This window comes from Vanellus vanellus (genome assembly GCF_965231255.1).
Source record: "Vanellus vanellus genome assembly, chromosome: 1".
In the NCBI taxonomy this organism is placed as follows: domain Eukaryota; kingdom Metazoa; phylum Chordata; class Aves; order Charadriiformes; family Charadriidae; genus Vanellus; species Vanellus vanellus.
Window position 1 is genome coordinate 75,136,036 of NC_138905.1, and position 24,062 is coordinate 75,160,097.

General features: G+C 41.5%; 1 protein-coding gene across 1 annotated transcript in view; it reads left to right on the forward strand.

Moving 5' to 3' along the window:
- Window positions 1-24,062, forward strand: part of ST8SIA1 (ST8 alpha-N-acetyl-neuraminide alpha-2,8-sialyltransferase 1) — a gene marked incomplete at its 5' end in the record, with an annotated part of 134,074 nt that overhangs the window by 69,096 nt on the left and 40,916 nt on the right. Inside the window, 2 exons of the mRNA XM_082487783.1 lie at window positions 3,558-3,667; window positions 10,211-10,303. Coding sequence (XP_082343909.1) covers window positions 3,558-3,667; window positions 10,211-10,303 — 203 coding nt within the window. The remainder of the gene's footprint in view (window positions 1-3,557; window positions 3,668-10,210; window positions 10,304-24,062) is intronic.

A 24,062-nucleotide genomic window follows, 5' to 3' on the forward strand; every position in this document is an offset into this window, starting at 1 on the left:
ACAGTAATGCCCAAGACTATTTCACAAAAAAGTAAAGTCGTTTTAATGGTGGAGCAAGTTGTAGCAGTCTTCTAACCCTTCAACCCCAACATAACATTCAAAACATCTGAAGGCAGATCACCCACACCATGAAGATAGCATAAAATCACTTGGCATGAGGAAACAAGTCATTATTGGAGACCATCTTCTATGGTTTTTACCCTAAGAGGAAAAAAATAACTGCAGGTTTTGATAATTAATCAAATATTAAATTCAACCTTAAATCCACACTGCATACCCCGACAAACCAGCGGTAGGAACAACTAGAGGATGCAGGGAAACATCTTGAAAGCCCAGTGGTGGTGTGGAAAGCTAGTAACAAGCTGAGTAATTCTACTGTGTGTTAGGGCTGGAGCTTCCTTTTGGTTAATTATTTTGCAATTTTGCTTAACCTGTCGGCATCTCATTTGTTGGGCAGCCTAAAGGAGGGAATGAGCTGAATGCTTATGGGAAGTCACAGAATGAAGCCCATAGCATTTCAGCTTTGAAGAACCTCTAAGAGGCTTTATCTGTGCTCTGCGTCCCATGAGCATCCTTTGGCTGTGGAGCGGAGGGTAGCGTGCCATCCACACTGATGTCCCCTGCAGCAGGTTGGCTATGCTGCTGCTAACTAACTAGATTACAGGATGGTGATTGCCCAACAATTTCAAAGCCCAGGACCCTCTTCCTTTGAAAGAGGGAAAAGAGGAATGCCTTTTTTGCAGAGAGTCAAAGGAAACCAAGTGTTTTGCAGTCTCTTATTGGCAATACTTGAGTTTAAGACTCGTATGATTTGAATACGACCAGGCAGTTTGTTTGGACAAACAGGCTCAGGGCAGAGTTCCTGAAATGCCCCTGCAGTCTGAGCGATAATACAGAGCTATGATTTAAATGTTTGAAGAAAAGTCACGTGGCAAGATAACAAATGCAAGTTTCTCCTGTGTAATCCTAAAGAATTGCTCTTCATTAAGTGAAAAGCAGCTGAAATCCCACCAAGCAGCAGGGCCACTTAATCCTTAGGCCTTTACAAACCCTGCCACCGTTACGGTATTGGAACTAGGTCTTTTGCATAATGTCTGTAGAAAGCTTGTAAGTATGGTCTTTTGGAAGCTGCATCTGTTGAATGTTTTAAGCTAAATGGTGTGATGTAGATTCTGTCTGATGTCTGTGTCATGTTCTGAGTTTTCAGTAGTCTGACCGGGGAGGCAAAAGCTTCTGTGGGCTCTTGTGGGCATGGTGGCTTTTCGCAGAGAACTGCGTTCAGCCTGGTTTTCCTCCTGTGTCCATAGAGCGAGTGGATTTCTTCGCAGGTTAGGCAAAGGGACAACCACCGTGGTGATTTCATCTGGCCCTTCTACTTTCCTTTGGCTCTCTCAAATCACCCTAACAGCCCTGATTCTGTTCTTTTGTTTCTTGGACTCTCTGAAGGACAAGAGTTTCAAAGCTTCACATGCTTTTGGAAACGAAAGTATGTATGCAAGTGACAACTAATATTATCATCTTTGAGCATAACAGGATATAAGCCTCCTTTGAAGGACAGCAAGTACTCCCAAGCAATATCAAAGGCTGTTTGCAACTCACAGAATTTTCGAAGCATTTGGTAATGCCTAAATGTTTATTTTGGGGATCTAAAGTCACTCAGCATATACTAAAGCCACATAATTTAGGTGATGGTGTGTCCACAACTCTTAAAAGCAAGAGTTAATGGCTGCTGCCTTTGTCTGTGATTTGTCACAGCTTTGCCTTTTGTATAACTAGCTCTCTTGGAAGGAGCTTTGATATATCTTGATAAGAAAGGTACTGTTATTTATAAAACATCTCTCTCCTACGTTTCCTCCGAGTCCCATCCCTCCACCCCCCCCCCTTACTGAGCGTGTGAGCTCTCATTTGGTCAGGGTCACCTCAGAGATGAGATGTCCTCTGAATTTCAAGATATGCTCCTAGTTCAATAACTGTGTAAATTAAAAAATGTTCTTGAGAAGGCAGATGCAGGACAAGAGTGCAGCTGCATACCCAGTATTGCTCCGCTGTGCTATCACCGGGTTCCTGATGGTGGCTGGGCCTCAGGAAGCTAAAATTTATTTTTCCTGCTTTAGCATATCTTAATCTGGAGTTAGGATAAGCAAAATGCTTTAATGTTTTTCATTAGAAAGCAGGTTGTGGCTCTATACTAACTGAATGGAGTATAGTTTTCTGAGAAAAGAAGATAAAGCAAATAAATCTAAGGAAGAAAAGAAATAAGATATTAGAAATAAGTCCTAACAAATACAGAGTCTGTGCTATTATGCTGGGTCTGTTTTCTGGACCATGTACACTGTCGTAATGCCTGGTGAATACCTGATGCAATGTTAGACATTGCTCTGTACATCTAAGCGAGGACAAGCACTGCCACTGTTCTTCCTTGTCCTCCCGGAGACGAGAATTGTTTTGCGATGCTGCATCCTGTCACCGTGGCATTTGCATTCTCCGAGGCCTGTGCAGTAACTTCTGTCTCCACTGCAAAGTCAGGTTTTGACAGGTTTGATAAATAATAAATCCCTGCACAATTTTTTGCATGAGGAGAATATTAACTCTTGCATTGTAGACAAATGCCATCCTGTAACTAAATCACACTGCTTTAAATTCACATGTCTTTTCACAACTTATTTTTTTTTAATATGCTAGGCTGCGCTGATGCACCGTGTGCTGTTTAAATGACTGTCCTGACCTCAGTAAAGGTGAATGACTTGGGGCTGACAGGAAGGTGTCCCACCCGTAGTTTTGAGATCCTCTGGAATGAAGAAGACTATGCGGATCTAATTTATTTCTGTGTTTGATGCGTAGGATAGCATGACAATTTGACCTTCCACTTTTATGCCCTGCTAAGTGGCTACAAGAGCTCCTTAGTTAAATGGTCCCTTTCTAATTTTAATTTATGCTGTGTCTGGGCAGCTGAGTGTTTAAGGAGCTGCTGTCAAGCTCCAGATATCTTTGCCTCAGGCTTCAGAGTGACCTGTCCCAGCGACGCAACCGTGGAGGGAGCCAGGGTGACTCCTGCTTCCCAGTGCCCTTCTGTCATCACCTCATTCCCTGTTCCTTCCTTCCTTTCTTCCCCGGAGCTGTCTTTTGTATATCAGCTCAGGAAGGTCGCTTTCATGGATTTTTTTTTTTTTTTTTCCCTTCCTTTTTTCCTCCCCCCCGGTTGTCTTATTTCCTGTCTGTCCTTGCAGCTGGGCTAGAAGGCTCATCCTGACCTGACTCCCTGGCTTGGTCAGTATGTGCATCAAGACTTTTGGTCAGGCAGTTTTGGTTTTTCAGAGGTGTTGTTATCTTCTGTATCACGTTTGTTGCGTCCTGGTTTGGGGAGTGGGGATAAGAACTGTCCTATGTCTACTTACCAGCTAATTTCTGTACTTCCCCCCCCCATTCCCCCAGCTCCTAATTCTCGCTTTTCTTTCATCACTTTGTGCCCTGCCAGCTCCCTGGGTTCTCCAGGAGCGGCTTCTACAAAGATGCATGTGTTCTCCTCTGTAAAACCGGTCCTTGTTTTGTGTTGCTAGGCTACTCCCTTCCAGCTGCCACTGAAGAAATGCTCCGTGGTGGGAAACGGTGGGATCCTGAAAAAGAGCGGCTGTGGCAAACAAATAGATCAAGCAGATTTTGTCATGCGGTAAGACAGAAACCTCAATGACACATTGTCTCCCCTTCCTCCTGCTAAGTCTTGGACTTTTCAAAGCTATTCAGTTACGATTAATCAATTATAATTTGCCTTCCCACCCCCCACCCCCCAACTTTGCAGGATGCTTTACACAAGTGGTTTGGGTAAAAGTGTGAGAAGAGGCAAAAGGGAGAGTTCTGAGTGGCTTCTGGAAATGTGTGTGTTGTGTGGGGGCAATCTGCAGATGGGTGGGTTAAGGTTGTGACAGGTTGTGCAGTGTCACAGACGGGGACTGAAGAGCTGTTTTTCTCTTTAATTATGCAGTCTTAGGCAGGGTCTCATCCTGCTCTGTCCTCTGCAACTCTAAATGCCGTCATATGTAACCCGTTGAACTCAAGATGAGTAGCTGCTGACTTATGGGGAAAGGCTGAAGAAATAAGTTGGAACAAGCTAAAATGTTCCTGTGTTTTTCTTCCCCCAAGACTGATTTCTGGCTGACTGTCTGAGGAAAGACCAAACTCTTTCCTTGATGCAGGTTTTTTGGGGATTCCTCACGTTTCATTTCCCTCCAGCCTTCCTGAAATTATAAGAACCTGTCAGGAGGGATGTTGAACCAGCTACTGCTTTCGTGATTGAATTTGGCACTTTGTAGGTCTGCATTATTTAAGGAAGAAAGACAGAAATTAGTTCCTCCCTCTTGAACATGAACAAGAGAAACATTGTGGGGGAGAAACTGGAGGAACGCTCCCAAAGAGATGAGAAATTAAGTTTCTTTGGGTTTTGAGATGGATGCATAATGAGCACCCACTTTAACAAATCTCCCTATTAGATCCTGATGGCTTATTATAAAGCCATACAAATTTGCTGCAAACCAAACAGTATTACTGTAATTTCTGGTTTGCATCTCAAAGACCAAAAATTCCTTCAATGGTAAAGCAGAGAAATACAACAAACCAAAGGCAAAAGGAACCGTATACTTAGAGCATTCACAGAAGAGGAGATGTAAGGCACAGGGGGAGAGAGGCAGTGTGCTGATTGCCATTACTGCAAAACTCCTTAGGTGTTCCACAGACTAAATATAAGAAACGGCAGGGTATATACCATGGTAATATTATCTAGATGCAATGGGAAATTGAAATGCTGTAGGAGCAATCAGTAACAAAAACAATAGAAACTTTTTTTTTTTTTTTTTTTTAAAAAAAACACAGCAGTTGTTGTAGCTTGATCAGAAAAATCCTTTTTTCTCCAGGGAGGGTAAAGCAACCGGTATCTGTACAGAACTTATTTTGAATTGGAAATAAGTGATAGGAAAAATCCTGCAAAAATCCCATAGCTGCCTGCAGGCTGTATTGTATTAGTGATGTGCAGCCACATTTATGGAAAATGTTTCTGTTCTTTTGGGTTAGAAGCTAATATACCACTGGGAGAAAATATTTTTATAGCAGGTGGAAGATAGGATTTAGTTGATCTTTCCTAAATCTGATTTCTATAATCTGAGAGCTGAGAGAGAAAGAGCACAATAGTGACTTGCATAAAACGTTTCTTTTTTTTTTTTTTTAAAGAAATTTGTGTGATATCTTTAAAGTATTTCGGCAGTGTAAAATGTCATGCCACGTTTTGCCCTTGTTGTTTTCTTCCATTCACATGGTTTTTGATTTCACTTAAGTGTATTTCCATAAGCTCTGTCATATGACTGCAGCCATCTTTGATATATTGTAATCACTAAGGTTAATTAATGAGTTTAAACTCATCTTGTTGCTGAGCATCTTCTACAAAAACAGTTGTGACAATGTAGAGATTATAAGAGCAGCAGTTTTCGGCCCCAAAGGCATAGCACACTGCATCTGCAATGAAAAAGGTGCGTGGCATATGGTCTACATGTTTAGGTATTGTGGTTATAATAGGTGCTTCTTCTGATACCTGGCTGGTTTTCAAGTTTGTAATCCTTATTTCTAAGTAAAATTTTTGATTCACCCTCTCCCTTCCTGCTAGCGCTTATTTTAAGAGAGAAGCGTTGGGTACTAAACCCTAAGCAATACTTTTGTCTGTATTTTGACAGAAGAGACACGTTTTCTTGGCATTAGATTTTGAAGAAATATTTCTCCCTTTCCCCCAACCTCTTTCCATGGCTCTGCTGTGGTTTGTATGTCCCCCAGAGAGAGGGTTTCTCTCTGTAAAATAGCAGAGGATTGCGGGGAGTTCTCCAAGCTGTTTGCTGGTGAGTTTGTTCCAAAACTAGAAGCAACTTGTCACTATTTCAAGTTGACTAGTGGCTGTCCTGGTTTGGGGAGGCCAAGCTGTTATCTTTTAATCACTCTGTGCCGTGCCATCTAGCCGTACCAGCCCAGGTGGAGCCGGGGAGTTAAATATGGTGGCACTCTGGGGTTTGTAGACAAGTCCAGAGAAATGTGCCTTTCAGCTGCCTTATGTAATTATTGTCTTTATGTTGGCCAAGGTGCCACAAGGGATTAAAAACGAATGCTTGCAGTTACGTATTAAATTCATATTAGTCCCTAGTGTCTAGTATGTGTGTCTATATAACATTCTAAAACAGCCTGATAGTCACATAGCATCTACCAAATGCACAGGCATCGGCCAAGTTGCCTGGATTCTCTGTGCCTGTGGGACATGGACTTCTCTCTGGGGCAAACCCAGAAAAGCCATTTCTGCCCAGAGAGGGTTGAAGTATCCCTCTCATTTTACCCTTGCTGCTGTTTCTACCTATTGAGTTGGAAGGTCTCAGATGTGAAAAAAGCACACACGGACGGCTGTGCCTGTTGATATTTTTTTTTCCCCGCCTGAATCACTGAATCACGGACTTTTCAGAGTTGGAAGGGACCTCTAGAGATCATCTAGTCCAACTCCCCTGCTAAAGCAGGATTGCCTGGAGCACATTACTCAGGACTGCATCCAGGCGCGTCTTGAAAACCTCCAGAGAAGGGGACTCCACAACCTCCCTGGGCAGCCTGTGCCAGTGCTCTGTCACCCTCACCGTAAAGAAGTTTTTCCCTGTATTTGAATGGAACTTCCTATGTTCTAACTTGTGCCCATTGCCCCTTGTCCTGTCCCTGGGAACCATTGAAAAGAGCCTGGCTCCATCCTCCTTCAAGCCACCCTTAAAGGCTGAAGGCTGGGTCCAAGTCATATTGGTCATACACATTGGTCATAAGACCAATATGTTCCATTCTTCCGGTTAGGCTCATGTCAAAGATGGCGGCCTGAAATGCCGTCCTAGTACTTCCTTCTTGCCTGCACATTCACGTACTTACTCCTCAGTACCAGGAGCAAGAGTAAGGTAATGCAAAAGACCTTTCTTATGATGAATCTTTTGTTTCTAGGTGTGTTCCTCACCTGCACAACACTCGGCACTCTGCTGACCTGTTCAAGAAAATAATCTCAAAGGCCGAGAGGTTTCTGTCAACCAACTGATTTCTTAATGAGTTTCCTCTGGATACTCAGGCCATTTCTTAATATTTCATGCCCAACAAGCTGGGATGGGACTTACTGATGAAAGGAATTAGATGTGTTTAAATAATGCATCGAGGACTGGCTTGTGAAAGAAATTTCATTACTGAGGTGTTACGATGATAAAAACTAGGAAGAGATCTTGGTCCCTAATAGTGCTTTTAATAAATTTCAACCAAAAACGGCTTCTTAAAAGCTTGCCCTATGAGTTTGTGTTTATTCGAATTGGAGAGCATTAAGCTGTAATCTGCCAGAGGTCATTTATGCTATCTCTCTGCTCTAAGTCAAATTACCTATATATTTTGCTTCACAAATATTGGTTTGACCTGCCATTGAAAACTGCTACTGAGAGGGTTTTTACAACCTCTCCAAATAGTATTAATCTGATTAATTTGTATGCTCTCCAGTGCAGGTGCACGTAGCAACCTATTGCTGCCTTTATTTATCTATCTATTTATTATTTCATTTTACTTTAGCTAAACCTTTTTGATTTTTAAGGTTTTATCATTGTTTATGTCTGGGAATTAAACCTCCCCTGTGCTTCTAGTCTGTCTTTTTTTTTTTTTCTTCTTCTTCTTCTCAATGATTGCATTTTCTGAAACCTCTTATTTTGAGTCCTCTTTCCTGGTTTCTTTTTAAGTTGTCTAGCTTCTCTTAAATTGTGGTAGACCAAACTAGAAGCTGTTTCCTGACTGAGATCTCAATGAATTGTGCACATATTAACACATGTAGTCACGAAAATGAGAAAAAATTCCTGGAAATTTTATTTTTCTTGGTGAACGTGGTTGAATTCATCTGTGTTCCATAGCGGTGGGACTTTGCTGTCCTTCTCCTTGCCATTTCCCGATGATGTGAATTTAAGAATATGTTTTTGAGAGCTGGTGTTTGTATGCAAATACATGCAAATTAGCACCACCGTGTTTTTTTTTCATAGGGAATGTGGGATGTTTTGCATTAACTAACATTGCAGGGGGTATACTGTGTGCACACTAGTGCCCTGTCCGGGCACTGACATTGCACAGAACCATAACGCGCGGAGGTGCAGCCGGGAATTTGTGCGGCCTCGTTTGCTGCACTCTGCTGTCGCGAGCGCTGGGATCCCTTCTCTGAATGCTGCAGAGGTCACTGACAATGCTAACGGAGGCAGCGACTGCTGTGGAAGCAAGGGCTTTTCTCATGACGAGACCCATTGTTCCCAGTGTGGAGGAAGTGTATGGCGACCCGTAGTGCAAAAACCCAACAGTTTTGGCAGTAGCCCCTGGAAACTGCTGTAAAAACTGAACCGTAGCTCACCTCCCCAGCTCCTGACTCTCACTAGTGTAGGAAACGGGCCTCTGAATTATTAAGAAAAAAAGATGGGATAAGCAACTTGTTGTTGTTGGGCTCAAGGGTTTCATGACTGACACTGGCTGCCTGGAGGATGCACACAGAAGTGGAGTGCTACAGAGAGTTAAATAGAGAAGACAGTGAGAAAAATGACATATAATAGAATCATAGAATGGTTTGGGTTGGAAGGGACCTTGAAGATCATCTAGTTCCAACCCCCCTGCCATGGGCGGGGACACCTTCCACTAGACCAGGTTGCTCAAAGCCCCATCCAGCCTGGCCTTGAACCTAGCCATCTTCACCTTGAACATGTACATCTTCACAGGTGTAAGATGTGCAGCAAAGGAACCCGTGTCTCCCTGGTACCAGGAGGAGAAGTCATGAACATTGAACAACTCTCTGTGCTGCTGCCTGCCCTCTTCTAGTGCTGGGGCCTTTTCCTCTGTGGGGGTGGGTGTCTGCAGAGCTTAAGCAATCAGAGGCTGCTTGACCCTTTTCTTTAGGGGCAGCGTTTGCTCAGCACGTGCTCTTGCACGCCTCTTGCCTTTCCGTATCTCGTGTGTTCCTTCTCTGTGCTGCGCATTTCCAGCATGCTGCAGAAAAACAATGAAGCCAGCAGGTGCAAATGGGGATGTCTTGATTAGATGGATGAACTTAAAAATTGGAGGGCAAATTTGGCTATGGTAGAGGTAAAAACTTTTTTTTTTTTTAAAAAAAAAACCAAACAACAAAACTCAACAACATAAAAAACTAAAAGTCTTTTTCTGAAAAAATCCCAAATTCTACTCATCTCTGAGAATCCTGGTTTCGTTTTTGCCTTTTAAGCATTAAAAATCTTGTTCATACCCTTGATTTAAAAAGCTGAGAAAATTTGAAATGAAAAATGCACCAGTTTTTGGCGCAATTTGTATGTATTAAGTAGATTTCTCCTTACTGTAATTTTTGGAGCAGTGCATAATTGTTTGAATGTATTTTTGTCTTTATCTGCTGCACCTTCCTCCTTCTCCTAGGTCTTTACTATGGAGCATTTAGGGCTCTTCATTGTCTGGAAGTTTCTTTCCGTTTTTTGGAGTCTTGGCGCTTCGCTTTCCAAAGTAAATTTGCTCAGTTGCTTTCTCTTTATTATGTTATCACCCTGCCCACCAGAACAAGACTGTGAGCAGAACCGAGATGCACATATTTAGTTAGCCGCTGAAAATTCTTCTCTGTATTTTCCTGGTAAATTCCGTACACTGAAGATACCCCGCAGTGTATTATTAAAAATGCCAGTCGCCCGTTGTTTGCAAGCCGTGTAATGCTTATAATACCACACAGTGGTAACAGTCTGGAGCCTGATACTGGTAACAAGACAGAACAGAGTGAAAAACAGAACTTTAAAAGAGTTAGGTGGGGGGGAAGAAAAAGTCTTTGCTATAGATAATAATGGCCTCTTCCACAGCCTTTCTGCTTGTTAGAAATTCCAAGTCGGTGTCTTTGTTTTTGCTTAGTGGTTACATAGGATCACCTCTGCAAAAGGTTTTATTTCTACGTTTCCCCACAATGTGGTACAAAAATGTCCTATTGTGCTCATAGGTCTGGTACAGTAAAGGATATTTGTAGCTTCGTCCAGTATTTATACAGCACTTTTACATTTTCTGACAGCTTGCTGCTTTATTTTTTCTTTTAAAATAAAACACCTGCAAACTTGCAGATCAAAAAAGACTGAGGTTGAAGCCTGTCAATCCTGAATGTCATTTAAAATCTTGATTGTCTTTCTGTGCACAGGTGCAACCTTCCTCCTCTATCCAGTGAATACACCAAGGATGTTGGATCGAAAACCCAGCTGGTGACGGCAAATCCCAGTATAATTCAGAAAAGGTAGAGAGCATATTGTTCCTTCTCTGGTCGGGGGAAACAAAAAGAAAAATGCTTCATCTGTATTATAGATATTTGCGCATCAGAGTTACGTTCTTAACGATCTTCTGATCTGGAAAAGATGAAATAGGCAATGGTTTGGTGTTAGGTGAAGTAATTCAAGACCAAACCCCTGATCCTTTCACTGTAAGCTGGGAAAGTAAGAGAGGCTGGCTTTTACAGAGTTAGTTCTTCTACCATACTCCCCTCACTGCTTCCGGCTCCCTCCCTTTACCGTGCACCGGGCATGTGCTGGAGGTGCTTTGGCTGCTTCCAAGCCAGACACGTACTGATGGGTGGCCCAAACTACTCTGCTGGTCAGGCCAGCTGGCTGCTACATCCCACAGTTAATGAAGATGCTAATTTGGGTTTTTCTTTGCTTCACCACTCATAACCTCTGGGTCCTTTCTGTCTTCGTATTATTTGTTTGATGTTGACTTACGGGTGCAAAAGAGGTTAGGATGGAACTGGTTGGCAGGTTGTGATCATATAAGCCTCGCTTTCTTAGGAAACTGTGACAAATTCTTGTTGTTTAATAGAGTTGGTTGAAATTTTCCAAATGTCAGTAGCTGATGAGAGAGGGGAAGAGGGAGGGGGGGGAAAAAAGTCAACACCATCTCTCTGATTTTTGCCTTCCTGAATTTTAATTACTATGTTATTTGTTTATCACCCTGAATGAGGTAGGCTGTTCTCAGGCAGAACAAGATCTGGTAGTAACCTGCCACATTCACTGAAGAACAATGAGAAAAGGCATAAGCCAAGAGGATGAATAAGAAATGATTAGGCATAAAGAAACGTATAATGGGGGTACTGGGAGGTGAAGGATTGTAATAGGAAGCAAAGCAGGGAAATAAAATGAATAATAGAAAGCCAGGTGTGTTAGAAAGAAGAAAGGCACAGACTTGGAAATGGATGTTTGGTGGTATTTAAATATAATATTTTCCCTCTCTATCAGGGATTGAAGCGTTCTCTAGTTTTGTGTGTGGAAAAGATGACAGCCTTTGACAGAGTAGGAAAGAGAGGGTGAGCGAGAGGGAAATGGAGTAGTAATCAGCTTCAAGAGCTGATTCCAGGCAGAGAGTGTCTGAATAGGAGAAGGCACAGAAGTGCTCATGGGATGAGATCAAAGCAAACAAGCAGAATTGGCAGAGGATGGCACCAGGTGCCAGGCAAAAAGAGGGAGCCGCTAAGGGCAGTGGACCTGAAGATGGGGAATCTGAAAATCCAGTGGGATGTAGATGGCTAATTTAAGAAGCAGGATGAAATGACCAGAACATCCCATCAAGGAAAGACCATCAGTTTGGCCATGGCGTTTTGGATAAAATGAAGAGGAGCAATGTGAAACATGAAGCTTACAAAGGATTTTACAGTTGTCAAGGCAGAGGATTATTAAACTCCTGGGTGTTTATTTTGTGTCCTTCCCTCCATCAAGGCCTAGAGTGGAAAGCTCACTGTACTTAGTATTTTTGGACAGAAGAGGAAAAGAAAAAAGAGTTTTAGTGATGCAGCAAGGAGACTATGGAGCTACGCTAAAGAGACTGTGAAGTTATCCAGCAAGAAGGAAGGGAAGGAGTGAACAGATGGTTGAAGAAGCAGATGGAGAGAGTGAGACGCTACTTTGTGAGAGGGGGATATCACAAGGAGGAGTGGAGGGGGAGGGAAATGGGAAAAGAGAAAGGGAGGAAGGAATAGATGGGCCACAGGAAAAGGGATTGTGTTCAATGTCAGTTTGCAAAGTGAGTGGATGATAACTGCGGTGCAAGACCTGTGATGAGAAAGTAATGTGGGATATATATGCAAGTGTATTGATTAGGAGGAGATACACAACTGGTAACTGAGAATGACATAGAGAACAAATTCACAGTGCTGAAAATTGGCAGAAATGTCCTCTGAGGCTTGGAGCTCTTGAGAGATCTGACACTTTGCTTCCTCTGCCTGGTCAGGAAGAGATTGTTTTTTTTTTTTAATAATTTGTTACTGACATTTCCTGTATTCTATCCAAACTCATTATTTTACCTCCGGTGCGTTAAGTTACAATTGGAAAAAAAGGTGAAAACTTGGAAGTTAAAACAGAAAAAAAAGACGACTACTCTGTCAACAAATAATCCATTTCAATGGAAAGAAGGTTTTTAAGGAATTAAGACTGCTTATAATTCCAGACTTTTGTGAAATTCAAGGACCTTCAGATTGGTGACTGATATGTATCTGTTTCTAAGCTGTAAGTTAACTAGCTTCACATAATGGTATTTTTCATTATCATTCTTCCCCTCTCCTCTTGTCCTTACTTTAAGTAGGTTGATATTGATGAGGCTTGACATCTCAATTATCTCACAAGTGCGTTACGGCAGATTTAGTGAATTGGTCCTGCAACACCATTCATGGCTTCTAAAAGATTTATCCTTACCAGATAATTTATGATGAGGCATGTTGGATAGAGCAAAGTTGTCATACCAGGGGTGTGGAAGCAATTTTCTGTGTAGTTTTAAAACCAGAATGATTGCCTTTAGAAAACTAAATTGTTGGCAGTAATTATTACAGAGTGATATCTGAGCTACCACCGTGTCCCTCTAGACTTAGAACCTTAGGATGAGAGAGTCAGGACTTTAATCTGGGTGTGCACTGACTTTAGAGATATCTTCTCAGCATTGCCTTCTACAAAACTTTGAGCAGGCAAATAATAATGAAAGAACTGGAGATCAAGTTCCTACTCTGTTTTCAGCAGGAAATATGACTATGCAGGCAGTACAGTTTTCACTTGTAAAATACTGTGCTCAGTTCTCATTTGGGTTTGAAAAATGATGAGGAATTTCCTGCCCTAACTTTGCTTCATATAATACAGGAGTACTGACAGTTGGAGGTATTACAATAGAAATTTGCTCAGCTGACCAAGAGGACTCATGATGACTGCCCCAGTTTCTTTTTTTTGTCTAAAATATTTCACAGGCATCTTCCTTCAAATAATAGTGAAACTCACAGTCCTTTGAGCCTGTGTAAAACTTCTTTTTCCACTTTGCGTTCAAACCTTACCTCTCTGTCAAACCCTGGCTTGAGGTTGCAATTGGGATTGAAATGTTTCATAAAGCTGCTCCTGGGGTCACCGTGACCTCTCCCACCCTCTACCTCCCAATATGGTTGAGGGACTGCAAACAGGTTGGTATCTTTGATGTTTCCAGTTCATTCCCCTACCACCCTAGTCAGCTTGGCCTTATCTGCAGGGAGACACTTTCTAGGCAGAAGATCGCTCTATATTTGTCCTGGTTTTTATTTTCTTTCCACAAGTAGCTGCTGTAAGTCACTGCTTGGAAAGAGGCGGTGCAGTAAAGAGACCTGTGATGTGTCTATTGCTGTTCTTAGACTTTGTGAAAAAATCAACAAGGTTGATATTTGGAACGCTTGTCTACATCTGTGGAGAGGGACTAGTCAGTGGATCACATGTGAACATAAAAATGCTTAAATAGGTAGTGATGATTTTTGGCCAACGGCATAAGATTTTTGACCAAGATATGCAAAGAGTTACTATTTGGGATGTGGATATTATGTGCTTCTGAAGTCACTGGCTCTGGGCCGTTTAAGAGAAGCAAATTCCAGGAATTTCTTACCATCTTCAACAACTCTTGCAAATGTCATCTAATAATATTCTTACCTTTTGTCTAAACTTTTAATTAAATCCTCAGACAAATGCTCTTTGCAGCAATATTCCGTTCTAGTTGCCGTGTCTGTTTGCTCTGTCCATGCACACATAGATCATCATTAACAGGGATATAATAGTTCAAGTAGATGGTTTCCCAGGATTCAGTAAGTTTCAGATAGACTGATGTTTGTTGGTATTTTGTCCACCAGCTGTGTGAGTGTTTCTGACCTGTGTAGAAATAATCTCATTAGAAAATGGCACGACAACTATGGTAGCGTTCTTCATTTGCCATAATTCAGCATCAGTGTAACTGACAGAAGACCCCGAGGTACGTAACATGCACCTCCCAACACTGTTTTTGAGACATAATCCGATAATCGGTTGAATTGTGTGAAGCTTTCCCCCCTTCTCCTTTCAGGGTGCTGTATTTTCTCAGCACTGATGGTGCTGGAAGGAAGACACATTGCATTTGGGAGGAGAGCAGGCAGCTGTGCAGCTGCTCTGGGGGCTGCTATTGATGCTCTCAGCATGAGGAGCCGGTGGCGAAGGGGGACTCGGGGTCTCTGCCCTCGCAATCCCTGCTGTATGATGAGTAACGAGATCTGCTCCTTCCCCTGGAGAAACCCCTCCCTGCGTCCTTCTCACCAGTGAAGGGAGAACTCAGACTCTTCTGGTACCTGAGCCCACCATGCACATGGAAAGCACATCAGTCGATGGCAGGGGCAGGGCATGAACTGATGCTTCTGGTCCAGCAGGAGAGGAGAGCCCTTCTGCTGAAGGGAGGAGCCAAGGTGCTCTTTCCCACCTCCGGCTCTCCTCTGTGGCTGCTTTGGCACCTCGCAGGTCCCCGGGAGCAAGGAGCTTTGTGTACTGTAGAGCCGGGCTCTGAGGCAGAGCTCCACCACCCCTGTTTGATATCCTCTCCTCTCATCAGAGAGACCCACTTGGGTGAGGACCAGGTCATTGCTGTATGTGTTTAGGGCTTTGGAGGTTACCGTAATTAAATCCATTATGAAAATTTCTATGAAATACCTGTGCTGTCGGAGACAGGGTGAGAGCGTAGGTGATCGTGTTTCTGCTCCTACAGCGTTTCTACTAGAGCGTGCCTTGTTGCTTTGAATACAGAAATAAGTGAAGGGTTAGTTGAGGTGGTATCAATCTTAATTCTTTGAAACGTGGATTCTTTTTTTTTAAAGTCTTTATAGTGGAGCCTCTCAACGGTTCTATAACATTGCTAATGGAAATAGTTTGACTGAAACTTGGATAACCAGATTTAGGATCAGCCGTTACGCTTTGCGGCTCAGGATGAACTTCCATCTCTGAACGTGAACAGGTTTTTTCAGTAAATTAATTCACTTTTTTGATCTCTGCGATGTTTGACAAGTTTTTGCTGCATCCAGTTTCCTGCATGAAAGCAAGATGAAGGAATGAGACTAAAGGCTAACAAATGCAATGATTCTGCCTCTGAGCTTTGAAATGTCAGTTAAATATCGCTGCTGTTTATTAGGTTCCCACGAAATTTGAGTGGGATTAAATTTGCTTTCCAGTTCTCCCTACATCTTAGAGCCAACTAATAATCTTTCCTGGATTCAGTCCTGAAGACATCTTTGAGTCCAATTGGCTTAAGCCGTTAAAAATAAAAAGACAGAACCAAGGTAATTATTTAATTTGATAAAAGCTTCCTTCATTTTTGATTATACCAATGTACAATATCAAGCCCGTTGCTGACAGTCATGAAAATGGAACGTCCGAATTCCTCTTGACTATGCCTCCATGTAAAAACTATATATTCCATTTCTGGGTAGTTACATTTTAATTCGGTAGTTGAAAAGGATGAGAAAACAAAAAACAAACCCAACTGAACCACCCGTAAAAAAAGTTATTGAAGGAAAACCTTTCTTGCTCGTTTTGTCCTTTCCATAGGAGTTAGGTGGTGAGAAGATCTTCCCTTCTGAATTCATTTAACCACCAGATTTTAAATAATTCACGTAGAGGTTCTTTTTTCGTTCCTGATATCTGAATATACCTCAGATTATTTAATTGAGAAGTGTGCCAAAGTGATAAGAATCATTGTTTTCATTCACATTGCAAAACTGCCCTTTTATGTTCTTCTGCAAGAGTTTGTGAACATCCCTGCCCACAGCAAGGGGATAAAATTTCTGGGAAGCACTTCTTAAGAGGCAAGACTATAATAAACCCTTCTGTATACAGCAGTTGCGTGGAGCCCCATTTGTTGGTTATCAGTCTTTTCTCTCCTCTAATACAAAATTCCTTTAAAAGCTTTAAATTTATTAACGACTGAAGCCTTAGTTTCTCTCTGCGAGGAACACCTTTTCTTTTTGTCCACATGTGAATAGAAAAGGAAGCAAAAGTGTGATGATGGAGAGGGCTTGCCAGTGTTACAACCAGGCCAAAGGCAGAGCCAGGAAAAAAATGCAGAATTTCTGATTGACTTTTCTGATTTATTGGTTGATGAACAGAAACATGTGGAGTTGTAACAAAGCCATGCTGTGATTGGGACAGTTTGACGCTGTTATAACGGTGCTTTGACTCCATTGAAATCAATGGCTTTTACTCTTTTATCTGCACTCCCTCTCCTTAATTTCCATTGTGAACAGGTTTATAATCTATTTTGAAGTAAGAAAACTATATAGAATACTTTTAAAAAAATGCTAATCTGTTTTGTATTTTCCTTGCTTTTTGCAGATGAGACTTGGATATTTTTCCTTGGAAAATTTGCAGAGCTTGGCTGCAAAGTCATACTTTTCAGTGATCTAGAAATCCTAACCTATGTAGGGAGGCTTATGTGGAACAGTTTTTTGCAGCTGAGTCAAACATTCCCAAATGACTTAATTCATTTGAATTAAACCCTGTATGTACAGCTCCAATTTTAAAGTCAGCTTTTGAAATCATACCAGTAGATCAGTTACACTGAAAAGCATCTATCTTCCCACTACAGATGTGCAGCCAATACCAGCTGAAGCGGCACTGCAGGCATTAGTGTTAGAATTCAAAGGTGTCACGAAAAGTTAAACTAAGCAGAATGCTACGCAGAAAGAGCGAATGTAGAGTCCTCCAGGCGGGGACATATGTGCGAAAAATTGTGGGACTTATTGGCTAGGTGGTATTTCTGCTGAAAAGAAGCACGTGGTGTTAGGTCAGTGGCTGAGCATGAATAGGCAATATCCTACTATTTAGATAACGGCAAATGCCCTGTTGGGTTATCTGAATAAGTGTAATGCATGAAGAGATACATTTAAGATCAACTATGGCCTCAGCTGTGGTACTGTGTTTGGTTTTGGCACCATGTGTTCAAAAAAGTCCAAATCCAAAACATGGAGAGTCAACTGCAAAGTGCAATGAAGAGCAGGAAGAAGGAGAAGCATGAAGCCTAAGCCCAAAGGAAAGGACTGGTGGATCTAGAGGTGTCTCAAAATGTACTGGTGGCTTCAAAGAGAAATGTCAGTTGCCGTTGATGAGATGAGAAACAATGGGCTGAAATTTTGGATTAGGAAACTGAGAGGAAAAGGTGTTTAATCTGGTAGGGGAGAAGAAGGGAGAAGAATGAGGAGGGCTGTAACAGTTTCCCGGGGCTACGGTTAGCTAAGGTGGTGGAGGTGAGGACAGCAAAAGCAATTGCTAGGTATTAGGAAGAACTTCCCAGAGAACTTCTATAAAATTCTCCATGTTACAGTAATTTAAAGTGCTAAGTGATTAGAGGATGAAATGGGAAATTGTAAATGAAGTGTCATGAAATCAGTTTGATGCTTTCTCTGAAACAAAACCCAATATTTTACTAGTAATTATCATAAAGCAGAGATTGAGGATACCAGGATTAAAACAATCCATTTGGATTTCTGATTGAAATATCTTCACATTTGAGTTCTAATGTGTGTTTGTTGTAGAATTGGAGAGGAATAGGATGCATTATCTTACACAAGCGTTTATATGTCTCCTACCTTAAACTGGGATTTTGATGATAATCATAGTTATCTCTATTGTGAATGGCATTTTAATTGCAAATCTTTGCCTTACCAAAATCACCAGTGCCTGCCCATATGTGCTGATATTCATTAACACATTGTCTCACACTTTTTCATTTTCTTGGCAAGCCAGTGCAGGAAGACTGTTTCTTTTCAATTTTTTTCTTTTTTTTTTTTTTTTTTCCCCACCTCCTGGTGTCTTCTTAAGACCACTGTATCGAAGAGTCTGCCAGCAGTATCAAACAGAAAGACTACCAGCTGTCTGATTTTCCATTATTAGGTTTGTGAAATGGGAAGGCTATATATGTCCTTGAACAAATAATGCTTCTTTTAATTAAGGTGATGTTTTTTTTTTTCATCCTTGTATTGCTGTAGTAGTACTTGATATGGGAGCTTCTAAATCCTACTGCCAGTATGTGGAATAGCATACCCAAGTACCTTGTGTCTAAGTATGTGCGTAATATCTTCACAGTCAGTGGAATAACTTACATGTGTTTTGCTGGACCAAGCAATTTAGTGTCTTGTATGAGCGACCCAATTTTTTTCAGGGTAACGTCCCCAGAGATTTTTAAGTGCCTAATCCATGTTTATGTAATTTATCTTTCTTCGCAATCTTTGGCTTTAACCCAGATTTTTCTACCGCTATCCAATCTCTTGGACTTTTTTCAGAAGCAAATATATCTTTTTTATCTTTTTTTTTTTTTTAATGAAGATACAAGGCATCCTGCAATCTGAAAGACTGCAAATAATAACACAGAAAACTACTACTTCTCTGTCAGATTGTGACATTCACACTTTTTCTTTTGTTCTCATCTCTAAAAAATAACTTTCCCTTTTAGCAGCATCTGCAGCCACGTGATCCCACAAACTTCAAAGAAAGCCTCCAAATTCAGGAGGCGGTCACAGGAGTGTAAGAATTAGCCGTACGGACTTAGCCACAGGCCAAAAGCTTTAGGTTAAGCATAGGTGTCAAAGAGGTAGAGAGGTTAATTAGTATCTATTTTCTCATTAAGCAGTGGAGGGGATTGCTGGGAACAAGATAAGCTAGCTGAGAAGACTGGTGGGTTTTATTCCTCTGCTAATCTCTGCTGATTTGTGGAGATTTGTGAGATCCCAGCGCTGCTGATCTCGGGCGGAGGCTGACGGGCTGTGTAGTAGGTTATTCAGCAGTCTTCAATCTGGGCAGCGAGGTAGGTTGGGAAACCAGTTGCTGGGTTGGTCAGCAAGAGCTTGTGCCTTAGAAGCCTCCTCCCTGTTTTACTCGTGCACTCTCAATTTGTTATAATGAATACGAAAGTATTTGAAATGCTTTTTTTGCTGACATTTTGGTTTTCATAGACTATTAATATTTTCATTCATATAACGTCTGGAAAGATTTACTTATTACCGAAAGCAATGCTTTTCTCAATAAAATGTGTAGAACACTATTTCAATGTGAATTTCAGCGAGAAGTCTAAATCGGTACGACTTAGAATAGACACTGAAGGAAAGGACAAATGGAGAGAGAAATGCCAGTGTGGAGTTCTTAGGGGAACAGATTCTTTCCTGGTGTAGCTCTCACTGCAGTACTTTACACCCACCAAAAACCCAACTTGGATTTTTTTTTTTTTCTCATCAGGGAGGGTTGGTTCTTGCATTCACGTCGCCTTTGGCTGGACTTTCTTTCCAAGCTAAAAAATCCCAGAGGATGTGGATGAGACAATCTCTTCTTCAGTCTCCAGGTGTACGTCTACTCTGGAGTCCAGGCAGCCTTTTCTGCCCATCCTCAATGCTGGAAGTATAGCCTGTCCTTTGAGTGAAATGTAGGCAAGTTGGTTTGTTGGAAATCATCAATACTAAGAGGCTGGTAGTAGGGCCAAGGCAGAAGCTGATGCTTCATAGCTAAGGTATTTGGTGTAGTTTTTAACTGGAGACTTTTCAGCTCTAGGTACCAGTGCTAGTTGTGTTCTAGCCAGCTGGCGCTCTAGATGGTGGCCAGTGTGGAAATCAGAACGCCTTTTTGACCCCAAATTGGTTATTTCTTGTCACTGGTTTAGTACCAGCATGTGTAGGTATCTCAGCACCACCATCTTACTGATGTTTACTGTGTAGACTTAGCAAGCGGCCAAAGTGCACTTCACTGATGTCCTGGTTTCAGCTGTGATAGGGGTAATTTTCTTTCTAGTAGCTGCTGTGTTTTGGATTTAGCATGAGAAGAATGTCAATAACACAAATTGTTTTAGTTGTTGCTAATACATTAGTCATGAACTTCTTCAGCTTCCCATAGAAGCTGAGAGAGAGCACAGACAGGACAAGCTGCCGAAAGGAATATTCCGTACCGTAGATGTCATGCTCTGCATATAAATGGGGTTGGCTGGGGGGAAGGAGTCCGCAACCACTGCTTTGGGATGGGGTGGGCAACTGATCACCAGGTCGTGAGAGCAACTTGTGTTGCATCACTTTACTTTGTATATTCTTTTACCATTATTATTACTGTTACTACTACTACTATTGTTATTTTCCTCTTCTGTTACTGTTCTATTAAATTGTCATTATCCTAACCCATGAGCTTTTTTCCCTTTCACCTGCTTTTCTCCCTCTTCTCCCTACCCTGCTGGGGGGAAAAGTGGGGAGTGAGTGAGTGGCTGCATGGTCCTAGTTGCTGGCTGGGGTTAAACCACGACAGTCCTTTTTGGTGACCAACGTGGGGCCATGAAGATAGTCTATCATGAAGATAGCCTCACAGAAATCCCTAAATTACTCCTAAACAGTCCACATCTAAAGAAAATCCTGCTACATCCCTGGGAAATGTAAAGGTTTGTTGACGTTTGTCGTTTTTCAAACTATCACTCTCCGAATAAAGCTGGATGTGCGGTTTGAAAATCTAGGAGTGTGAGGTTGGGACTCATGAAGTGTTTTTTATAAGCAAAACCTGAGCTGATTAAAAGGACAATTGTCTTGAGTCAGAATGTTAAAAAAACTGCTGTATCTTTCTTACAAGAGGATGCTGTTAAATTGCTAGAAATGAGTCATTGTAAGCATTAGAGAACATTTTTCGTGATCAGCCTTTTATGTATGATAACAGATATAGAATAATTTTCAGTGAAAATACACCTCCACGTAGAGGCGGGTTTATTTTATTTTATAGTGAAACTGCTACTTTTCCGAACAGAACAAATCCAGTCGTAAAAATTGGCATTTGCGTTTCATTGCTTTTATTTTACTTCTGTAGAAAATTTGGGAAGTTGACAGCTGTCAAATTAGTGTTTCCCTTGTATTTGTTTAGGTAAATGTTTAGCTATAAAGATGCTTGGAGGGTAAGTGATACACTTGCTTCAGATGTGACTGAACTACTGGATCATTTTGTGCGTAGGAAGGTTGGCTAATACGGCGTGAGAAGGCATAGGGTGATCAGCGAAGGTTGGCTGCTGCCACGGGGCTTTTGGTTGGGGTGCTTTTCAGGGCCTCTTCCCGGTGCTGGTTCCTGTGAATGTTTCGTGGTTTCTCAGAGCAGAGGAAAAAAAAAAAAATAAAATCTGTTGCTGGAAAACTGAAGTCAGCTATGAAAGGATGCCTGTTGCTCTCTGCGTAACAGTTGTGGTGTCATTTGGGGTCAGATGAATACTAGCAGCAAAGCCCGTCTCTCAGATTTTTTGAAGATCTGATGCTGAGTACATCTCTCAAACCATGAGGAAATACGTTACTGGTTCTAAGGGAAAGGAGTGTAGTCGGGAAACCTTTCCGAAAAACAGTCCTTTGAAGAGGAACTGCTGTAAAAAGTTGACTGTAAAGGGTTGAAGAGACAATTAGACTGAGGAGGCAATAGGAAAAGGTGCCTTCCTCTTAAGGATCTCAGAGTTTTCCTCCTTGAGGAGAGTAGACCAGTTTTGGATTTTGTGATACCATGTTTACACCTGTCCACTTCCTCTGCACAGAGAAGAACATGAAAGGAGGCTGTGAATTAAGATAATGTGCTGGGGAAGCAGCAGCAGTCACCAGGATGACTGCCTTCTTCTCCCATGCTGATGTCCGTCATTCTGACCATCTTGTCCGCTGGCAAAGAACAACCGCAAGAAAGATTTTTGCCGATAAACCTGTATGGTTTGGGCAATAAACTACTCAAAAGCATACACCTTCCCAATAGCTTCATGCCTGTTGCTGACAGAGGCTTATGAGGGAAGGGGACAAACTCAACTCTAGACGGACGCGTCTGTTTTCCAGCAGTGCTCCTCGTATTAGATGTATCAAAATCATCGTGTATTGAACTTGGTGGCTGCTTTGAGCTAGAGATACAGCAGGGTCCGTTGTCAGTTCAGGAACTGCTGTGTTGGAGACTGGCTCCAATATCTGATTTTTTTCCAGTGAGGCACCACTGGCAAAGGAGGAGGGAGGGACTATCATTTGTTTATCTTACTAACTCAGACGCTGCTTGTCTTGCCTTATCTCTGCAGTTTCCCGTGAGGTACAGCTGGTTGCATGTGGGGTTTTTTTTTTGCAGGGTTGATGCTACTTAATACAGCCTCATCCCCTTTCCTTTTTAGTGCTCCATATTAGAAGCTGGATGTTGACCCACTATATTTTATTATTTGTTTACTAGTTGCCCTTCTCTTTTATAGTTTTTAATTTCATTAGTTTCTCTCTGGGATGACCAAAGGGCAACAGATTTGGTCATTACATGATAAAATTAAAATTGTGATTCATGAAATTCCAAGCAAGAATTTTGCAGTGAAATTCTGAGAAATTGCTAGAAATGCATTAAAAGTGGAATAATCCAACACCTGCAAGGCGATACGCTGCTATAATTGAGGAAAATAGCACTTGAGAGACTGTAATATGCTGAAAGAAAGAGGGGGACAAAGGTTAGAGCAAGTCTAGTGCATGATAGTGGAGTAAATACAGCAAAGATAAACAAAGGGTTCAGAACAGAAGTGAGAATGGAGAACAAACAGATTAAGGGATTTTTAGGTAAACCAGAAATTAGAGGGATCTGGAGAAATTTTTTGCAGTTTGTAAGTAAATAGCGAAAGCAGTATCAGAACCACTAAGGAAGGATCTTTGGGACTATTTTTTTTCACACGTTCTCAGCAAATGGTAAAAAAGGAAGAGTAGTACAAAGAGTGGAGAAAAATGAAGGACAGAAGGAATTAATTATTCTGACTTAGTTTAGTACCGGGAAAGAGAGTGCAAATGGTTAAACATTGAAGGAAGTATCTAGATGTTCAGAAGGCCTTTCACAGGAGGTAACAAAGAACTTAAATGGCATCACCATCGAGGAAAAAGTATCATCAGGGATTTAAACCTACTTTCAAAGCCAAGGTGTGCAAGGTATGAAAGTCAGTTTCTCAAGTCTGTCTCAGAAAGTTACGAGCTGCTTCTGATACTGATTGATTTCTGTTCTGTAAGAAGTCTTGAAAATTGTAAATAGCTTAATTTTGACAACTCTGGAATGTGTTTTTAAACTTGGAGGCAAGGGGAGAGGGAGACGAAAGCGTCAAGGAGCTCTACCCACAGACTCATTACTTTTCATTAAAAGGTCTTTGGAAGAAACGTTCTGATTTTATTGTAGAGATGTCTGTGTTTCACTTGTATGCAGGCTGACAGAATGAACAATTATGGAACTGTGTATATGCAAAATGGGTAGAATATTTATGGAAGCCAGCATTTCAAAATGACATAGCAGGGATAAAAAGATGGATCAGGTTTTTTACTAGAATGGCCCTTTTGTTGTATTTCTCTTATGAGTTAGTTAAATTTGTGAGGAAAGATAAGCTCAAAGCTGAAGGATTCGGTTAATATATGACCAAGTCATTGTCTATTCCTGGAAAACGTTTTGGAGGCCTTCCAGGAGGAGTAATATGGACAACAAGGGGATACAGCGGGTAGTTTCCTCTTTATTCATCATGCATAGAAAGAGTTTTGCTTCCTTTATTGGTCCAGGAGCATCTCCGGCATCTTCCAAAAATCAACAGTAATTTTCTTGTAGCTATATTAGTTTAGCGATACAAAAGATAAGGTCTGTAGTGAGAGAGAATATTTGATAAAAATATAGCCACGTATTTTAGCACACAGAAGCCCTTCCACAAAACATAAACAAGAAAAAGTACCAAGTTAAACACCAACAGTTCTGAGA